General features: G+C 34.9%; 1 protein-coding gene across 1 annotated transcript in view; it reads left to right on the top strand.

The window, feature by feature from the left end:
• LOC106462331 (aryl hydrocarbon receptor-like) overlaps positions 1-16,926 on the top strand; it is a 203,816-nt gene extending 186,890 nt beyond the window's left edge. The window contains exons 8-12 of the mRNA XM_022389560.1: positions 4,659-4,764; positions 6,495-6,636; positions 9,725-10,925; positions 14,743-14,785; positions 16,875-16,926. Coding sequence (XP_022245268.1) covers positions 4,659-4,764; positions 6,495-6,636; positions 9,725-10,925; positions 14,743-14,785; positions 16,875-16,888 — 1,506 coding nt within the window. The 3' untranslated portion in view covers positions 16,889-16,926. The remainder of the gene's footprint in view (positions 1-4,658; positions 4,765-6,494; positions 6,637-9,724; positions 10,926-14,742; positions 14,786-16,874) is intronic.
• The last annotated feature ends 3,096 nt before the right edge of the window (positions 16,927-20,022 follow it).

The raw sequence follows: 20,022 nt of genomic DNA, 5'->3' as shown, positions 1-20,022 counted from the left end.
TTTTTAAATCTTATAACAGATACTTTGTCACAGAAGTACAAACAATATCAGTATCGAAACGCATTACAGTTACTTGATATGGGATATTATTTACAATACTTTTTAAATCTTATAACAGATACTTTGTCACAGAAGTACAAACAATATCAGTATCGAAACGCATTACAGTTACTTGATATGGGATATTATTTACAATACTTTTTAAATCTTATAACAGATACTTTGTCACAGAAGTACAAACAATATCAGTATCGAAACGCATTACAGTTACTTGATATGGGATATTATTTACAATACTTTTTTACCTTTGACATAACCTTAATAGTATCATTTTGCGTATTATTTATTTTAGTTCTCAAAAACGATATCACTTACGCACTTTTATTCGTAATTTGGTTATGATATACCGTCATAGGTAAAAAGTAACATCGTTGAATATTTGTCATAAATATGCAAGTTAAATCTCTGGCAAAGTTATGCAGAGAAATTTCACTAAACATAACTCTGATTGGAGGTTTAAGAATCATGCAGTGATACTTGTGGCTTATGCCATTCTTGTAATATTTATCTGTATAAACCACATGATCTACATTGTTGTTTGCGAATATCTTTCTAAGAGCTTGTGATCTATAACGTGGTGAGCGTGAAATAAATAATTGAGCTTCGCAGTAGAGGGGAAACCCAAAGGAGGGGAGGGGGAGAGAAAAAAGGGAGGGGCTCTGTAGACAGACAGGACAGGTACCAACTTATGAATGTTTCAAAGTCACAATCAGCATGACAGGGCAAGAACAACAATGTAATATGTCATCGACGTCCCCAGAAAGTATAAGACAAATTATTATCATGTTGTGATGATAGGAATTACCACATCACCTCGTGAAGTTTTCATGAAGATATTTTTCCTTTGATTTGATGTACATTATTTGTCATTACATACAGAATAATCGACCGCTTATCTCTGGAATGATGGCCACGTAAGATTGTATGATAAATAATATATATAAACGTAAACACTGATAAACATAGTTTTGTTTTATGACGATTGTGCACTACAGTCCTCTCTAGGCCCAAGATAACTTTTCACAACTATTACTCTCTAAAGTAAAAAAAAAAAAAGATTGCAACCCCAATAACACATTTATCAAAGTCAGAAAAGATTAAATGTATAGCTACAAATATACTTACCCATCACCAACATCATGATAAACTGTCTTAACATAGTATTTTTAATGACTTTTATTGAGAGAAAACAAAACGTCTGATCTTATTGTGGCTGCGAAGTCTATGAAACACCAAAATGTTTGTTTTATTCAAGGTAGAATATCAGTCAATATACGACGGGGTTACTGAGATCATTACAAATATATGTGTAATAATTTTTTTTAATCCTTATAAATATCTAAGTAATATTGAAAGGCATTTTCAGTTAATATTAGTCTTAGAAGTATTATAGAATTAATAGTGGAGATACCCATGTTTTTATGGTAGAGTCGTTTTAAGTTTTCTGTTTAATTTTCTAATTGTGAAGATGTTGGAAAAAATATCCAAATAAATAATCTGAACAAAATGCTATTTTATTAGTAGATTTTTCAAAGTGCTATTAATAATAATGAACGTAATATTTTTGTATTAACTTGAAAGTCTTCATTCCCACATCTGATACATCGTTTATTTTAATTCAGTCTTCAATATGTTTATCATTTACAGTTTTTGTTTTGTTATATTCCAGTAGTCATGGATACTACAGTTTTCTCCCAGTAGTCATGGTTACTACAATTTTCTCCCAGTAGTCATGGATACTACGGTTTTCTCATATTGAATAAGCATGATTAAAGTTGCTTTCGTTTCTTTTCAGAACACCTGCAGTGAAATCCGTACAATCCGAATCTTGCCATGAAATAAAAGATGATAAAGTTTTGTCATTTTTCTTTGTGGAAAGTTTCACTATGTAATTATTCTGAAGTCAAAATATTATGAAAACTATAAACTTTTATTTCATTGGTTTCACGGGATTGCGGAGCGGCGTGCATGTGCATTATCAGCCAGCTCCAAGTGGGAAAATCAAAATGGCTGTCAAACTCGTAAAAATGGGGAATTGAGTAAAGTAATGGGTTTTAGAACCTCTCTGGCTCTAGAGCAAGTTTCGAGATGGCCAGAATTCTAGAAGTTGGAAAATTTTCGGACATCCAAACAAATATACGGACACAAGTGACTTTATAATAGAGGTTTAATAAAAGCAGTGTTCAATACGTATGGTGTACGAACACGTATGTCGAGATAGCTAGTCCTACATCAAACGCCCCCTAGTGGCACAGCGATATGTCTGCGGACTTACAACGCCAGAAATCGGGTTTCGATACCCGTGGTGAGAAGAGCATAGATAGCCCAATTGTGTTGCTTTGTGTTTAACTTAAAACAAACAAACCTACACCAAATTTAATACTTTGGACAACTCATTCCTTCTTATTTGTCTCTCAAGAAGTGAATCCAACTAACCTCCGATTTGTAGCTTTTTATTGTACTAGCCTTGGTGGCGCGAAAATGATTATGTTTTACACTTTACTTAAGAACGTGTTAATCGTCCACCGATCATGAAAGTATAATAAAATATTAAAATTTTAAAATCAGAGAAACATCTGTTTTTAAAAGTACAGCAAACATACGTCATCTAATTGTTTGTTTGTTTTGTTGAAGTTCGCGCAAAGCTACACGAGGGCTATCTGCGCTAGCCGTCCCTAATTTAGCAGTGTAAGACTAGAGGGAAGGCAGCTAGTCAAAACCACCCACCGCCAATTCTTGGGTTACTCTTTTACTAACGAATAGTGGGATTGACTGTCACATTATAACGCCCCCACGGCTGAAAGGGCGAGCATGTTTTGGTGTGACGGGGGATTCGAACCCGCGACCCTCAGATTCCGAGTCGAGCGCCCCTAACCATCTGGCCATGCCGGGCCTACCTTATGTAATTTAGCAGAGTAAGTATTAACTTGTTTTAACACTTTTGCCTACTAATACTAACTCATACAAATTGCTCCAATTGGGACTGCTACCACAAAAATACATTTATAGATTCCACAAAGAGAACAATGACTCAATCGACTAGCAAAGAAAATTCGGACAAAATCACGATCTTAGGCTTACGTGTATACTACAAAGAATGCTATAAAAGTTTATATCTTAATTCGGTACTTATATATTTCTAAAAAGTTTCAGAAGAGCGATAGAAACCTGGTTTAATAGTTTTGTTTTATGGAACTGGAAATATGACTTCATTATACAAAAAATGCATTCCTCCTGATTTACTAATATCTGATAAGCAATCTCTAATTTTGTCAATCCATGTGCGGAATGTGTTTTTTTTTTCATGGGCACCAGTATCAAGACAATGTGCGGATGTGCGCTTACCAGTTTTTTTTGTTTTTGTTTTTTTTTGGGGGGGGGGGGTATTTTTAGACCATCAACCTATTGAATCATTAGGCCGCTTTGTAGTGCTACCAGTTGGTTATTTGGGCTTTAGGCCTATCAACTGTCAGGATCATTAAGGCTGTCAACGTGTTGAGACTCCTCGCCCTTACTGAGGATGTGCGCGGCTGGAATAATTAAGTGCGCGGCATTTGATTGATTGTTGTGCGGTCGCATAGCTTAGAGGGAACAATGCTGATGAGTATGAATTTTATAATACATGCTGAGGCGAACTTAATATGGTTTCAATATTTTTGTAACGTTTAGAGGAAACAGATTTCCTTCAGAACATTTTCAATTAAGTGCATTAGATATGAGAGATGGTGAAACTTATATGTACCGTTAAAATTATTACAATCAATTCAATTTTGTAATAGACAATACAAAAATTGCTTCGGAGTTACACATTGATTTAAGATTATTTTAACTGGGCTTGCTCAATGATTAGCGTGCCAGGCTTTGGATCAGAAGCTCCAAGGTTCGATTCCTCACGTTATGTCCCAACAAAAACGCTCTGCATTTTCAGCTGTTATAAAAGAGACAGTTAATTCCACTAGTCTGATAAAAATAATTACGCAGGTGACGGTTTACTGACTTGGAGCCATCCCTCTGATTAACCGCTTTAAATTGGGCATGGTTTTGCCTTAAAATTGGGGTATCTGACTTGGATGTTTAGCATAAAGTGCTGTTCAGTTTGCAAATACCAAAGTTATTTTAACACAAATATACGGGACCATATAACCCGAGCGCTTTCGAAAGGTGGGCATTTCTTCATCAGGGCCAAATCGAGAATGACCAAGTCAATATAACTATACTACTTACTAGGAAAAAATACTTACATTGATTGCATCAGTTTTAAGTCAATTATTCAATCACTTGTCTGGAGAAGAAGTATCTGATTAGCTAAACTTCTGTCTACGTAATTTATTAGGATGTTTAAGTCTAGAATAATAATGATAATGTATTTAATGAAATCCTAAACCCCCACTCCACCCATCCTTAAAAAAAACAAAAAAAACGAATACCGTTTCCTGCGTCCTAATACATTTTATATTTTCAATCACAGCGAACTTTTACTTAACAAGATATCAAATTAAGCCATGTGTGCTAAAATTTGTAGCTAAGCAGGTAATGAGCGCAAATAATTATAGTTTTATTTTTTAATAGTAAGTTGTTATTTTTTTTTTTACGTATAGGGGAAGCAGCTCCTAGGATACGCAGATACAGAACTAGCCAATAAGGGAGGTTATGATCTAGTCCACTACGACGACCTTGCTTATGTCGCCAATGCACATCAAGAATGTAAGTCGCTTCTGAATCATTTGGTTTTCTAACTCGGACTGTTAGAATGTGTAACTGGCAACTTTGTCTTATTTAATGTGCGGATATCTTTTGATTATTTTTTGTAATATTCGTTAACAATGATTGATTCGAATGTATGTTTGGTTTTATGTTTCAACAGGAAAAAAAAAGCATCTTAATTTTACTAATATTATGGAATTAAATTCAAATGTAAATACTTTTATGTGCATTACATTTTATACTAATGATAAAGAAGCTTCGTAAATATTATATAATATTATTTCTTGTCCCTAATACTACATTTGGAAACGTATCATTTTCCTTTAGATAATGTCTTTCAGACGGATTCAAACTTTGGTATTATCTCCATGAAGGTGATGAGCTCACATAATATTTTGCGCTTCATAGAGAAAAATATTTATCCTTTGTTCTAAAAATATATATACTACTTAAAACAGACTTGTTGCTATGAGAGGTAATAATGTTTAAACAGATGTATCTGTAATAATGGGGAAACGCATTTATATTATACGATGTTGATGGCAGCCAGACATAGCCGAATGGTTAGCGTACTGGACTATGGATCTGGTTCGCATTCCCTTTCTGCAAAATCACGTTACACACTTTGTGGTCATGGGTGCGTTATAAGAGTGAAGGTAAAATCCCACTATTCGATTATAGTGACTCGTGAGTTGCAATTGATTAGCTGCCATTCCTCTGGTTGATCAATTTAAAATTAGGGATGTGTAGAAAAGATTTGTGCAGATATAAAAGTTTGTTAAGCACCACCTGTTGAAGGTTTTATGTGATCAGAAAATGTAAAAACGTTTTCGCAAATTACCGCCTAAAACTATTATCATTTAAGTGGCTTTTTAATATACCTATTATTCTTTTTCTGTCTATTTTATTACTATAAAGCTTTTACAGTTACTACTGCCATACACCTCCACATATCCACAGTTACTACTGCCACACACCTCCGCATAAATACATTACGCTTCACACTTGGTGGTCATGGGTGGTTATAAGGTTGACAGCCAAGTCCTACTCTTTCTGTCAGACAAAAGTAGTCTAAGAGTTGGCGGTGGGTGCTGTTGACTGACTGCCTTCTCTTTAGTCTATCAGTTCAAAATTAGGGCAGATGGCCCTTTGCGCGAATATCCGAAACAAACAAACAAATGATAGCCTTCACTTTATCCAGTGCCTAATAAATTGCAGGAGCCCCGCGCCCATTCTGTACAAATATATGTGCGTAAAGTTAATTACTTCTTAAATATTATATTAATACAAATATATTAAAAACAGTAAGAAAAAAAGTATAAACTAATGGTCACTAAACTTTATTTTGATAAAGTTAACCATCATTAAATTATAAAATCCAGGAACTTCTAGGGGTATTAGCCCTTTTGACCCACAAACCCCTAGTGTATATTTCTACAGCAGCTCCCCCTTAAGTGAATTATTGTATTGTAAAGAAAAATAGTAACATAATATAAAAAAGATAATGAATATTTCACCTTACAGCTTCATAACTGTAGAGAAAAATTGGATTGATAAGAATGACATTGTTTTATCTTCTTTCAGAAATTGGAAATACACGAAAAAAATACGCGACGTTAGTAAATACAATAAAATATTTTAATGAAACTGCTTGTAGATTAGTGAATGATAAATAAATTATATACTTTTTTTTTCCTCCTAAATTCGAAGATATTTTCTTAATATTGCAGTACTGAAGACTGGTGCATCTGGTCTCATAGCATACAGGTTGGTAAAAAAAGATGGAAAATGGCAGTGGCTTCAGACAAGTGCAAGATTGGTCTACAAGAACAGCAAGCCCGACTTCATTCTGTGCACCCACAGGCCTCTCATGTAAGTCATATAATCCATATAATAAGCACAGTTTACATGAAACCCGGCCCGGCATGGCCAGGTGGTTAGGGCACTCGACTCGCAGTTTGAGGGTTCGAATCCTCGTCACAACAAACATGCTCGCCCTTTCAGCCGTGGGGGCGTTATAACGTGACGGTCAATCCCACTATTCGTTGGTAAAAGCGTAGCCCAAGAGTTGGTGGTGGGTGGTGATGACTAGTTGCCTTCCCTCTAGTCTTACACTGCTAAATTAGGGACGGATAGCGCAGATAGCCCTCGTGCATCTTTGCGCGAAATTCGAAAACAAACAAACAAATACATGAAAACCCCCACAAATTACATCTCACGCACCTCCTTCACAACATAACAGGAACACGAACTGTTAATGGATTCATTTAATTTCTGTAATATTGCAAATATTTCGTAAGGGGATCGTGGATTTTCGACAAACTTAGCACGAACAATTGTAACTGTGACGTTCATTAATAGTATCAACTCCTGCGATTGTACTGCAGTGAAGAAGCCTTACATACAGTTGTGTGACAAGGATAGGTAGATTAGAAGTTCGTCTTTCAATATCCTATTAATGCAAATGAATATTACACTAAATCTTAGAAACTAAAGAGCTTTAATTTTTCCTGTGTATATGACAATAAAAACATAACGATTGAACATAAGAAAACGGTAGATATTTTCAATTTTAGGCTATTATCACTACGCATACAATAATATCACATAGAAACTTTAAGAGTAAACAAGATGGATCAGTGTTTGCTATCCGAAGTATTGCGCGTGACAAGAGTTTGTTTTACAAACGTGCCAGTTTCTCGTGTAATTTCATAACATACCATTAGAGGGCGGTGTCACCGTATAGGTGAGGCAACTAGATAATGCTGTTGAATTATCCGTAGAGATTTAATAGTGCAAAAGATGCTGAAAGCGACACAGAATTTGTATTTTGAAGAAGAATATTTTTATTTAATATTCTTCCAGTTTCGAGACTGAACTGGTAAAATATCTTTAGATCGTTATGTTTGTTTGTAATTAAGCACAAAGCTACACAATGGGCTATCTGTGATCTGCCCACCACGGGTATCGAAACCCGGATTCTAGCGTGGTAAGTCCGCAGAGTTACCGCTGTGCCACTGGGGGGCTGACCGTTATGTGTGTACTTTGTAGAAACGGACTGTGACTCGATGTACGGTGTACCACGTGATATCCTAAAACAGCTTCGTGATTCGCTAGTTTCGGTGCGTTATGGGAAAACACGTTAAGCAGATATTTACAAATCATTAGGCTTATTCTAGAAGTGAGCTTCTATTTAAATTCTTAGAAACGTAATAAAAAAATTACACCTGAACTAATGGGTTTTAGTTTCAGTAATGTATTTCATACAGTCGAGCCAGGGACCAATCATGGCGAATTGGCTAGGGCGCTCGACTCGCAATCTGCGGGTTCGAATCCCTGTTCCACCAAACATGCTCGCCCTTTCAGCCGTGGGGGCGTTATAATGTTACGGTCAATACCACTATTCGTTGGTAAAAGAGTAGCCCAAGAGTTGACGGTGATGACTAGCTGCCTTCCCTATAGTATTTCACTGATAAATTAGAGATGACTAACGCTGATAGCCCTCGTGTAGCTTTGCGCGAAATTCAAACCGGTTGAGTAGGTTTCTTTCATTTATATTTTAGCCATAAGATTTATACTAAGACACTTTCTTACGTGTTCGGATAAGGTTTGAAATTACTAAAGTAATATATAAATTCAATAGTTTTATCGGAACAAAACCCATTGAGACAAGGGATATTATGATACGTCTGTTTTTTAAGGTTCATACTTAACGCTTCTACATTTGATCAATTTACATAGAAACAGTTGTTTTATACATTTTTCCCAAGTAATAAAATGATACAATAGAACTATTAAGTTTATACATAATCTACAATATAAAGTAAACAACTATATTTTATGTAAAACTTTGTAAAGTGTATGGTTAGCGTATGTCTGTACTTCATGTTTCTATATTTTTGTTCGCACGTTTACCTTTATCCTCTCTTTATTACTGCTCTATTCTGATCTTATTTTTTTCTCAACGTTTTAGATGGAAATACGTTGTTTTGTAGTGGTTTCCATAGAAACCCAAACAAGCCTTTTTTTTGTTAACTTCCTGACTCAAATGTAGTAAACATTTAGATAGATAGAAAGACAGATAAATAAATTCAACACTTAAGGTTAAAATGGATGGACTTTTTTTTTGTGTGTGTAGTGTACAATTAAGGTTAGTAATTAGGTTGCGTTTCTGTGTTGATGATGGAAGTACAGTATCATTAGGATTACGCGGCAAAGTAGTGCATGTTCGTATGTTTACAAAGCAGCAATGATTATTCCTGTTTTTAAGGTAATTAAGTTCAGTTTCTAATATAGAACGGTAAATACGTAGTATTTTTCTGAGAGTGCGTGTAAACACATGCCATGATAATGACGATCGTCTTTCCTGATTAGAATACCTAATCACTCTAAAACAGATTATACATTTGATAAGCGTCTTGTGACCTTATGGGGGGATTTATACACAGACTTTTGCAGTGTCGCCTAAATTTTGTCAAGAACGGCTCTTGATCTCCTGAATAAACTATTAATAATAAATTCAGAGTGAAAGTAAACAAGAGGGAATAACAATATGTCAACCATACTATATGTGCTACATCCAGTGCTGGCGAGACCTTTCGCCCAATAGCGGTGCTCTTCAGGCCAGCTGGGACACGACAGACATACTTCTTGTTCAGATGCTATAAATATTAGAAAATCGCTCCACAACACTTGTTATGGTGGGTGGTGGGAGATAAAACTACGTTGGTGGAGGGACATTACCACTTAGTAATATGACAAACTATAATATCGTACTTGTCTTAAAAAAAAACACAATAGCCTTCAGCACTTTATCTTAATATAGTTCCAGAACAACTTTGTCACAAGCAACACCTTTTGATGGCGATACAAACGATAGTCTGAAACACTTCATACCGTTGTAAACATATCCTAAAGAATTTGGAACTCTTTCTAACTAATAAGTGTTTTCTTTCAATAGGGAAGAAGAAGGTCGAGACCTTCTCGGAAAGAGAACCATGGACTTTAAAGTCACTTATCTTGATGGTGGCTTAAATGCCATAACTGACCGCAGCGGACTCTTATCAGACAGTGACTTTGTTCTTCGCTGTCAGCGGACCCGGAAGTATAAATCTCAAATCAGGGATCTTCTCTCCACGTGCCGCAAATGGAAGGTCCCACATAACCCCTATTTAGAAGAACCGAGCTATAACGTCTACCCTTATCCAACGGACAACGTAAACGGACTTGCTCCTTATGCAGCGGCAGCAATGCCACAGAATATTTTTTCAAGCATTGATAACTCCCGGTTCCTAAGTCCCGAAAATTATCTTCATTATCGTCATCTGGGTGGCTGCTACCCGGAGTATAGTCACCATGCTGCTCAGTACACAAGTAACGGATTTCTGGACATGAGCTCTGCGGCGGCGAGGACTTGTTTTCCCACTGCTTATCCGGACGGTTCCCAGCTCGCTAAGGACAATAAGATATACCATTGTCAGTTGGATGCCACAAAGTTTAACGGAGAAGCTCCCCATCTGGTTCAACAAATGGGTGCCAAACCGTCCTGTTGTGAGGGATACCCTCAAACTAATGACCCTAGTGCTCAGCTGAGGGGCTGTCTCATGAGTGCATCTAGTGGTGGTATTCAACCTTTATTATCTTCCTTAGAAAGAGACCCTGCCAAGATCGGGAACCTAAACTTTGGCCTGTCCGGAGTGCCGGTGTCCGTAGGGACAGACTGTATTAACGTGATCAGACCCAAAACCACAACAGTACACAATCATTTACGAGATTCTCAGCAGTTTTCTAAAGATAGTGTCAAAATTGATAACGAACCTTTACAACCGTCCAGCTTCTCTGCCTTCACGAATGATACGAGGCAGAGCGTGCTAATGTGGGGAAATTCTTTTCCCCGTTCATGTGGTGGTCACAATAGTGGAGCACGGTCATCACTATTTGACGGGAAATTTCCGAGCTACATCAACCACATGGAAGGCATGGGTAAAACTACAGAAATGATCACGAACGGTTCAGCAGCTTGTAAATGGAGCAACAGCCCATCGATCTCTCGGTCCTCTTCCCCTAACAAGAACTCTAGTCCCTGCACAACCAAGACGATGACTCCAGTTCACTATGGAGGGACGGCTATGTCCGTTTATGGTGCAGAGATGGGTCAGGAGGTAAGGAAAGGTGTCTTTAATAACTAATTTGTCACAGTTTCTAAATTTAAACACGAACTAATTTGTGTGTGTGTATGTGTTTGTGTTGTTTAATAAGTATGAAAAAAAAGACTCGGACTCAGGAAGTTAGTTTTGGTAGTTTCTAAATGTACAGATGTGACGTATTAATACTGGCTTTCGTTTGAAGTCGAGTTGAAATTAGTAAAAGTAAATGTAGCTAAAATCCTGTTCCCTCGTTGGAGGGTATAAATTTACAATGAGATTTACTAGCCAAACTGCGTATACAATTTTTATATAGATAGTCAGTTATACATTTACCATCTAGGTAAGAGTACTCTAAACATTTTTTATATAACCGTGCTTACCTAAGTAATAAAATTATATCGAATCTAACTGGGATGAGTGTGGCCCAGTGGGTAGCGTGCCATATTAAGGATCTCAGCGTCCACTGTTCGCGTCTCGTTATCACCAGAATAAATCGCGATTCGGAGGTTGAGGCTTATAAAGGTGGCAGTCAAATCCCACCATTTAGATAGACAAGAGTAGTCCAAGAACTGTTGGTAGATGTTGCCTTTCATCTTGTATATCAGTTCAAAATTAGGGATGGCTAGCCTGAAAAACAAAAAAAACAACAACAACAAATAAATCGAATGAAGTTAGGCCTAAAAATGTTTAACTAACTACTTTTTTTGTCATTTTTGTTGCATAGCTACATCAACGATGTAGAGAGACTTGTCTAATGAAGTTCTGTAGACGTATGAATCAACTTGATGCAGATTTTGTTGCGTAGCTACATCAACGATGTAGAGAGACTTGTCTAATGAAGTTCTGTAGACGTATGAATCAACTTGATGCAGATTTTGTTGCGTAGCTACATCAACGATGTAGAGAGACTTGTCTAATAAAACAGAACTTCATTAGATAAGTCTCTCTACATCGTTGATGTAGCTACGCAACAAAATCTACATCAAGTTGATTCATACGTCTACAGAACTTCATTAGACAAGTCTCTCTACATCGTTGATGTAGCTACGCAACAAAATCTACATCAAGTTGATTCATACGTCTACAGAACGGACGTATGAATCAACTTGATGCAGATTTTGTTGCGTAGCTACATCAGCAATAAAGAAAGACTTATCTAATGAAGTACTGTAGACGTATGAATCGGCTTTATTATCTAATATGAGCAGATATGTCTCTTATCATATACGTCTTACACCACAGCACTATAAAAAAGTCAAGTGTTAGACCTAGCTGGAGAGATATCTTCAAACACCTTTACACTATTGCTGTATTCCAGCGGCTCTAAATCTTTAGTAACTCGAGGACTCCTTTTAATTTAAAGTTTTTTCGCGGATCTCCAAAGCTATCCATGTTTTGTTTTGTTTTTTCAAAAAAAAATAAAAAATCTGTGTACATGAAAAGCTGTATTTCAAAATTAAGTGTTTTAATTCATATAAATTTAATTTCATGAAAAATATATTTCATTCTATAACTCACATTTTTCAAATATTTTTATGAAATTTCGGCCATGACTCGCGGACCCCAGTTTAAGAAACACTACTCTATTCATTATGTTATATATACTAGTCTTTACAATCACACTTTATGTCACATTCATTCATGTTATAATTTCAGTTTCGTCTGAATATCAAAACGATGTACACTGATCTGAAATGATTATAAGTTCTAACATAGAGAACGACTATGTAGAATTTGATCTTAAAACAAGATAACAAAAACTGAAATCAAAATAGATAAAGATAGGAAACACGGATACTTCCAAATATCAAGTATCCGATTGTTTTTATCACGAGTTCATAGTTAACTGTAATAATTATTTTTTGTGAATAAACTTGGAATTAAAAAGACACAGCGCATATTTATAACACTGTGGTTTTACGCACTGACATATAACACGTGCATGTGTTACAAATGTGGTTTCCCGCACACACACACACATGTCTATACATGTGTGTGTTACAAATGTGGTTGTATTTCAGTTAATTTCAACTCAGCTCTTGCTGAGCGTTGAGTCTCATTAATTTTATGAAATGAAGATTTAACTTATGCAATACAATATTGCTAACATAAAGATGACGTTACATATAAATAATGGAGTTAACCATTTTTGTTAAACGACAATGAAAAGTAACGAATAAAATCTGAATGATCCATTTTATTGGAGAATGTGACCTCCTTTAGACCTAGAGCTCAATTGTAATTTCAAGTGTTATTTTCCGTGGATCTCCCACTAAGGCGTATACTTGTTTCACCAAGCTACATGTCCAAGAGAAATTTACATAGAAAGACAAGTTAAAGTAAAGATATATTATAAACCAGATATAGAAAATGTATTAATTACTAGTTCTTTATTTATTTTATAAATTCGGGAAGATACCATCTATACCCGCAACTATCAGAAGGGTTTTTACAAACCTTTTCTGGCAAATTATGAGATATTTTTATTCGCCCAACTGGAACCTCTGGTAAGGAGGGGGATCATTGAATCGGTTTTAAGTTACCTCTGGCACTGCTGAGTGAACAGTTCCAACTGGAACCTCTGGTAGGGAGGGGGATCATTGAATCGATTCTAAGTTATCTCTGGCACTGCTGAGTGAACAGTTCCAACTGGAACCTCTGGTAGGAAGAGGGATCATTAAATCGATTCTAAGTTATCTCTGGCACTGCTGAGTGAACAGTTCCAACTGGAATCTCTGGTAAGGAGGGGGATCATTGAATCGATTCTAAGTTATCTCTGGCACTGCTGAGTGAACAGTTCCAACTGGAACCTCTGGTAGGGAGGGGGGATCATTGAATCGATTCCAAGTTATCTCTGGCACTGCTGAGTGGACAGTTAAAATTTTCTTTGGCTAGTAGTTAGATTATTATAACCGACCGACTGGAACCTTCTGTAGGAAAATAGTGGATGTATGTCGAAAGTTATCATTCTTTCTGCCCAGTGGATATTTAAAGTTTCCTGCTGGTTGTTCACTAGATTATATTATCCTCCCCAGTAATATCCTACTTCTGCTACATTTAAAGCTGTTTTCGCTAAAGTTGAGGTTGGTATTTAAGTCATTAAAATATAGTATTACTTAAAACATAATGTCTCTTACTAGATGTTTAAGCCTTTTATTTTGTTACGATTATACCATATATTAGCTACTGATAAGTACGAGGAACGATTTACAAATTATATTATCAAAATATCGACGTACATTTCAACTAATAACGTATATTTAATACCGTTGTTTTCACTATTGAAAAAGGTCTGTTATTACTTTTCTACAGTTGGCAGTGATGCGATGTAGTTGTTCTCAAGTATTAGAGCGTTGTAAATATGACTTACAAAAACGTTACAGCATAAATATGTAATGCTGTTTCGAAAGGTTTGGGTTCTGTGATGAACAATAACTGCCATACATTAGAAAATAATGATAGTTCACATATTTCAATTAAAATTCGATATATCTGTTCAAAATTATATCATATATATATATATATCTTAAAGATTTATTTATTTAAAAAAAAGTCTTATTCTAACTTTAAAAGTCTTAAATGTAGAAAAATTTACTAGTCTTATCATTTTTATGCTTCATTGTCATGTTTTAGTGCTGTATACTATAATAACGTTTGCTAAAGTTATCGTGTAAAAGAGAAGAACAATGTTTCCTTTGTACTTACACATCCCTAAGTTACACAGGAATTGGACATCATAATTTATCGTTTTCTTAGAATAATGATTTGTAAGTTAAGCATAATGATAAAAATGTTAGTAGAAGAAAAGCTGAAGAGTGGTAACTTCTTGCAGGCCTGGACAGTAGAGCACCTTAGCCCATGGAGACCACATCTACGTAAGTTGTTCATCCCCTGCTTGCTGGTGCATTTGTCATGGTTTTTTTTTTGTTTCTTTTTGTTTTAACTAACCCAACTAAACAAATGAGGTAAAATGGGTGCTTGGACCCCTAGCTCCTTGGGCTAAGCCGACTTCTGCTCCAGCACAAACAGTGCCCTCTAGTTACTAAAACATGAACTATCTAAGATAACTGCATGATTCTGTTTGGTGTACTAATTTTCCACAGTTGCTATCCAGCAAAAAAAAAAAAAAAAAGAAAACAAAAGTATGTCTTGGGACACTAATTGACTATTTCTTTACACTAACAGAAAGGATTTAGATGCTTTATGTTGCTGTTATTTTTCGTTTGTTTGTTTGTTTGTCTACAGACATCAATTAAAATAATCTTAGGTGTATGTACTATTTGTTGTATCATTTTAAGTAGAGAAAACAGACAAAAACGACATATACAGCCAATATGTGCTTCTAATGATATACTTTTATTTTGAAGATCTCTTGAATATCCCAATAATATATTGGTCTTATTCTAAAATCGCTTAAAAAACTAGAAAAACGTACAATTAAAACGAAAAAAAAAGCAGCCACGTGTCAACAAAACAAAGCATTCACGTTGCGATTACTGTAAAATTCGTCATTATTTTCCAGCCGTATACTATCTTCTATATATATACATATTGACATTGTAAAAATGAAAGCTAAACCAGAGTTTTTTGGCGAACACATCACAGACTGTCTTTGTAGTCGTTAACTGGTTTTTCGAAAACTCAATGAAAGTATATCATTAATAGGAATTTTTTATGATAGCGTCATTAAGTTTCTATCTACTTTTTATCTGTACGTTATTAATTATTTATCAGAAGTTCTACAAGGTGTTATTGATCTAAACCTAGAAGTGTGTCAGCTTAAAAACTTCGACATCTAAAAAAAAAGGGAAAAGGGAATTATTGAATTTCGAATATTTCGTTTTGTAAACTTTCTGACTTCGTGAAGAGTTCAGTAAAGAAATCATGAAACTTGCTATAACTGTTATGGCTTAAGACGGAAATAAAACTTCTATCAGAGTGGAGAATGATTAGATACACGGATATATATCTATTATCTCGGAGACAAGCGGGATATTTTGTTATCTCAGAAAAAAAGACCAGAATTATTTAATGAATCAGTTCTTCAGGTCTCTAGATCTATAAATAAGATATCTGTCTGATACAATATATTAAGCCCTATTTGCTGAATAACTAATAATTAAATGACAAACGGTATGAAAACATAATCTAGCAATTAGTTAATTGTCGATCAAAAACAGATGATTTTCAAATTTTCTCGTTTAACATGAAATTGTTAATATATTTTATATGCATAAAAATTTCCTACGTCTGGGTTGCCCACCTGATAACCCTAGAGTAAGCCCCAACCGGCCTATTAACTACCAGGCGTAAATTAAAAATAAATAATTCAAACTCAAAAGATATCTCATTTTTAATGTCTTTAACTTTGAAGCGTAATACTTCTTACCTATTAATATGTTATTCTGGCATTTAATACCGATCGACTCGATAAAGCTATTATACATTTTTTTTCATCGGTAACTAGGGTTCGGCCCTTGAAACGGAGCATGCCCAGGTGGTTAGGGCGCTCGACTCGCAATCTGCGGTCGAATCCCCGTCACACCAAACATGCTCGCCCTTTCAGCCGTGGAGGCGTTATAACGTAACGGTCAATCCCACTATTCGTTGGTAAAAGAGTCGCCCAAGAGTTGTCGGTGGGTGGTGATGACTAGCTGCCTTCCCTCTAGTCTTACACTGCTAAATTAGGGACAGCTAGCGCAGAGAGCTCTCGTTTAGCTTTGCGCGAAATTCATAACAAACCTTGAAACCGAGCACAAAACACTATGCGACCCCCCCCCCCCCATATCATAAAGTTGGACGCTATTTCTGTTAGTAAAACAAACGTTTACAAAAATATGCAAATCTCCGTTTTGATTAACAACACTTGTATGTACATAACGAATTATTGTAAGTTATACTGTAGGTTATGTAGAGTTTTTTAATTCATTTTGTCATATACATATCTATATATTTCTCTTTCAGCTTCTCTTGGCTAGATTGGAAAATGGCCGACCACCATCGGTCAAGCCTGACGGCAATCCGCTTCTGTCCATCTCCGAGGTCACTAATACGTTGCTAAACCACGAATAGCTATAACAGTGTTCACTGATGTCGACGTACAGGAAAAAAAAAAAAAGATATGTTTAGAGCTTCTTAATCTCTGAGAGCTTCAATAGATGGCGGCATCGGTTCGTGATGTATTAGTAGCATTTTTGCGTGCCTAAATCAGGCCTCGTCGGATGAAACGCAGCGGCTTACGTACTTTTTGCACAGAATCTGATATCCACTCTGGTGAAAGTTTTACATGAAATATGATGTAAAAAAAATTGGCAAATGGATCAACATAAAAACACACTGACACACGTAAACCTATTTTCGTGTACTAGTATCGATTTGTGACAGTTGAGGTGTTGGAGGAATGAATATCAGCATAAAACTACGTGTAAAAGAATAGTTTCTCTAAGTGTTTATAAACTTTTATGTGGTGTTACAATAAAAACCTATAACTTCAAAGAACAACAGCATTGCCAAAATAGGTTCACACAGCCACCTTTTCGATTTGAAGCGGAAGCGTGATGGGCATTACTCACGTTGATAAACATCTATGCTTGACATTTATCATTTACAGTAATCATATATTTTAACATTACTTCAAGATTATGAAACACGAGTCAATAATTTAGTTTCTTTTCAACACAAAAAGCTGGTACAGATTTTGAAGCACCTAAAATTTTTCGTTGTGATTTCACTTATACACATTCTTCAGCACCGTTAGCAAAGAAAAAACTTTAAAAGGACAACTTGTAAGTTCAATTTCTGCTTCACAAGTACTTATTAAAACAATAGGACACAGACTTTCCTGGTGGTTATGTTGATTATAATTTAATGTCATTTCAATCATATTACCTGCTTAGAATATTAAAATTGTGGGTTTCCATATATATATATATTAACTGTAAAAATGTTGTACTATTGGTACAGATTTCGTTCTTTAGAAAGATATTGTAAATTTAATAGTTATTTCTACCAGTAATTAAATTACCGCTCTTTAGCGTTTACGGACTCATGAAAACTAGTTAGTCTTAACATAAATTTGTATTAAAAGAATCACTTACTTATTTACTACAAGTTTAGAAGCATTTGATATGGCAAAGTTTACTAGATATCATTACATAGGTTCTTCCAAAATTAATATGCCTTTAATTTTTTACTTTTTTTGTACCTGAAAAAGTAAAAAAAAATCACGGAAATGATTTTACAGTATTTTTCTTTTCTATGAACATTTATTTGTAGTTATTTTCTGTTAACTTACGCTTTCTAGTCTTTTTTTTCTTCTTCAAACAAAATGATTTCTAATTGTGAGCCCTCCTGTTCTACCAAGTTATAAGCATAGTTTTTCTACTCTGTCGATATCTAAGTTAAGCCTCGTAACGACTTACGATTAGCCTTGGATCTACTGCATAATTCTTGAATTACGAATTAGCCATATTGTTGCGTAAGACAATTCTCTAAATAATACTCAGATAAAAAAGAAATATAAAACTCCAAAAAACATAACGATAGTTTGTTCTGTTTCTTTCCGGTGTCTCATTTTGAGTACCCCCCACCACTGCCGATAAACGGTAATAGTTCGTATGTCGAATAAATGATATACATCTCAAATATTTCCTAGGACGAATATTTCAACGTTCAACCACACTCTCAAGAGATGAACACTTCAAATGAATGTCGTGCAGATATTTATCTTCAAATAAATTTGCTAATTAAAAGAAAGAACTATTACGTAACGTTATACCAAACGTTTTGTGTGTGTGATATTCGGGTGTGAAACAAATGAAGAATGGCATCAGATGAAAGACAACTGTCTGTGATTCAGGAAGAGCTTGCGTAAGTGGCGCCATCTGGATAAGCTAGTCAAGCAAGCGATACACGCATGCCAAAAATGTAATTGATAAAAGTAAATCAAATATAGTATGAAAAGAGTCGAACTGAAAATTGTTTATTACTGTAGAAATATCTCAGCTACCTCAACATTTTCATGAACTAGATGTAACCATTTTTGAGGGAATATCCGTTATTTTAATGTGAGATATTGTTGTGTTTGTGTGACTTATCTCTGCTGATATTTTGTAAGTATTTCTGTCTTGTATATGCTGAGTATTCAATATTATTGTAATTTTAATTCGGGTAGAATCAAGAATTCTATTATCTTCAACGGCGTGATTACATCATTCTTAATAACTGTAAATATTCGATGAACATTTGACCAGATTTAATGTTTTGTTTTTCTCGTCGTTTCTTGAGAACACTGCACAGAAATAAAAGGTTATTGCTTCTCTCTAATTATTTTCGTTGTATTTGTTATTCCAAGTAGAGCGGTTGGTCTGAACTTCGAAATATACAAAACACGAGAATAATAATTTTTGACGTCAGCATTGACTTGAGGATACTTGCTGGTATTTTTAAATAGTCGTCGAATGGTGAAAAAATTACGTAAATCACAATTATACATTAGTATTTCACACTAAGTTCAATTTTTATGGCAAGGTACAATAGTACATTTTAATAAGAGTTAAACGTCAATTAATTTTACACACAAAATGGCTATAGGTTGTTTTCTTTTTTTTAATTTCTGTGTATTTTTGACGTGAATAACATCACATTTAAATATTTTGCTATGTTCCAACAATTATGTATATACATATGTCATTAAGTCCACCATAGTTGGACTTTTAAGAGAATATTATTTCCCCAAGAGTTTTTCATAAAGATGAAAAACAGCACATCTCATTTAGTGGATTATGCTCGTAAATGTCTCATAACAGTCTTGTGTATGTATGGATGTTTTCTTATGTTTAAGTACACAGGGTAAAATTAACACAGTTTTATGATTATCAAAAATATAATTATTGATGTTTTAATTAAGCTGGTTTGTTCACTGTTTATATAATTAAAAATGAGTAGCTAAATAAATATGATTGATGAAATAAAGCCCCCGCCCCTCCAAAAAAAAAAAGAGAAAATAAAATGTAAACTGAAAGAAATATGAAGAATTTTTCATTTTATTTTAATGTTTTACTTTAAATAAAATGTAACATTTCTTACACTTTTCATGAGATAGTATAAGATA

This window comes from Limulus polyphemus, unplaced genomic scaffold, assembly GCF_000517525.1.
Source record: "Limulus polyphemus unplaced genomic scaffold, Limulus_polyphemus-2.1.2 Scaffold1144, whole genome shotgun sequence".
Lineage (NCBI taxonomy): Eukaryota > Metazoa > Arthropoda > Merostomata > Xiphosura > Limulidae > Limulus > Limulus polyphemus.
The sequence above is the reverse complement of the archived record's forward strand: the minus strand, read 5'-3'. Positions and strand labels throughout refer to the sequence as shown.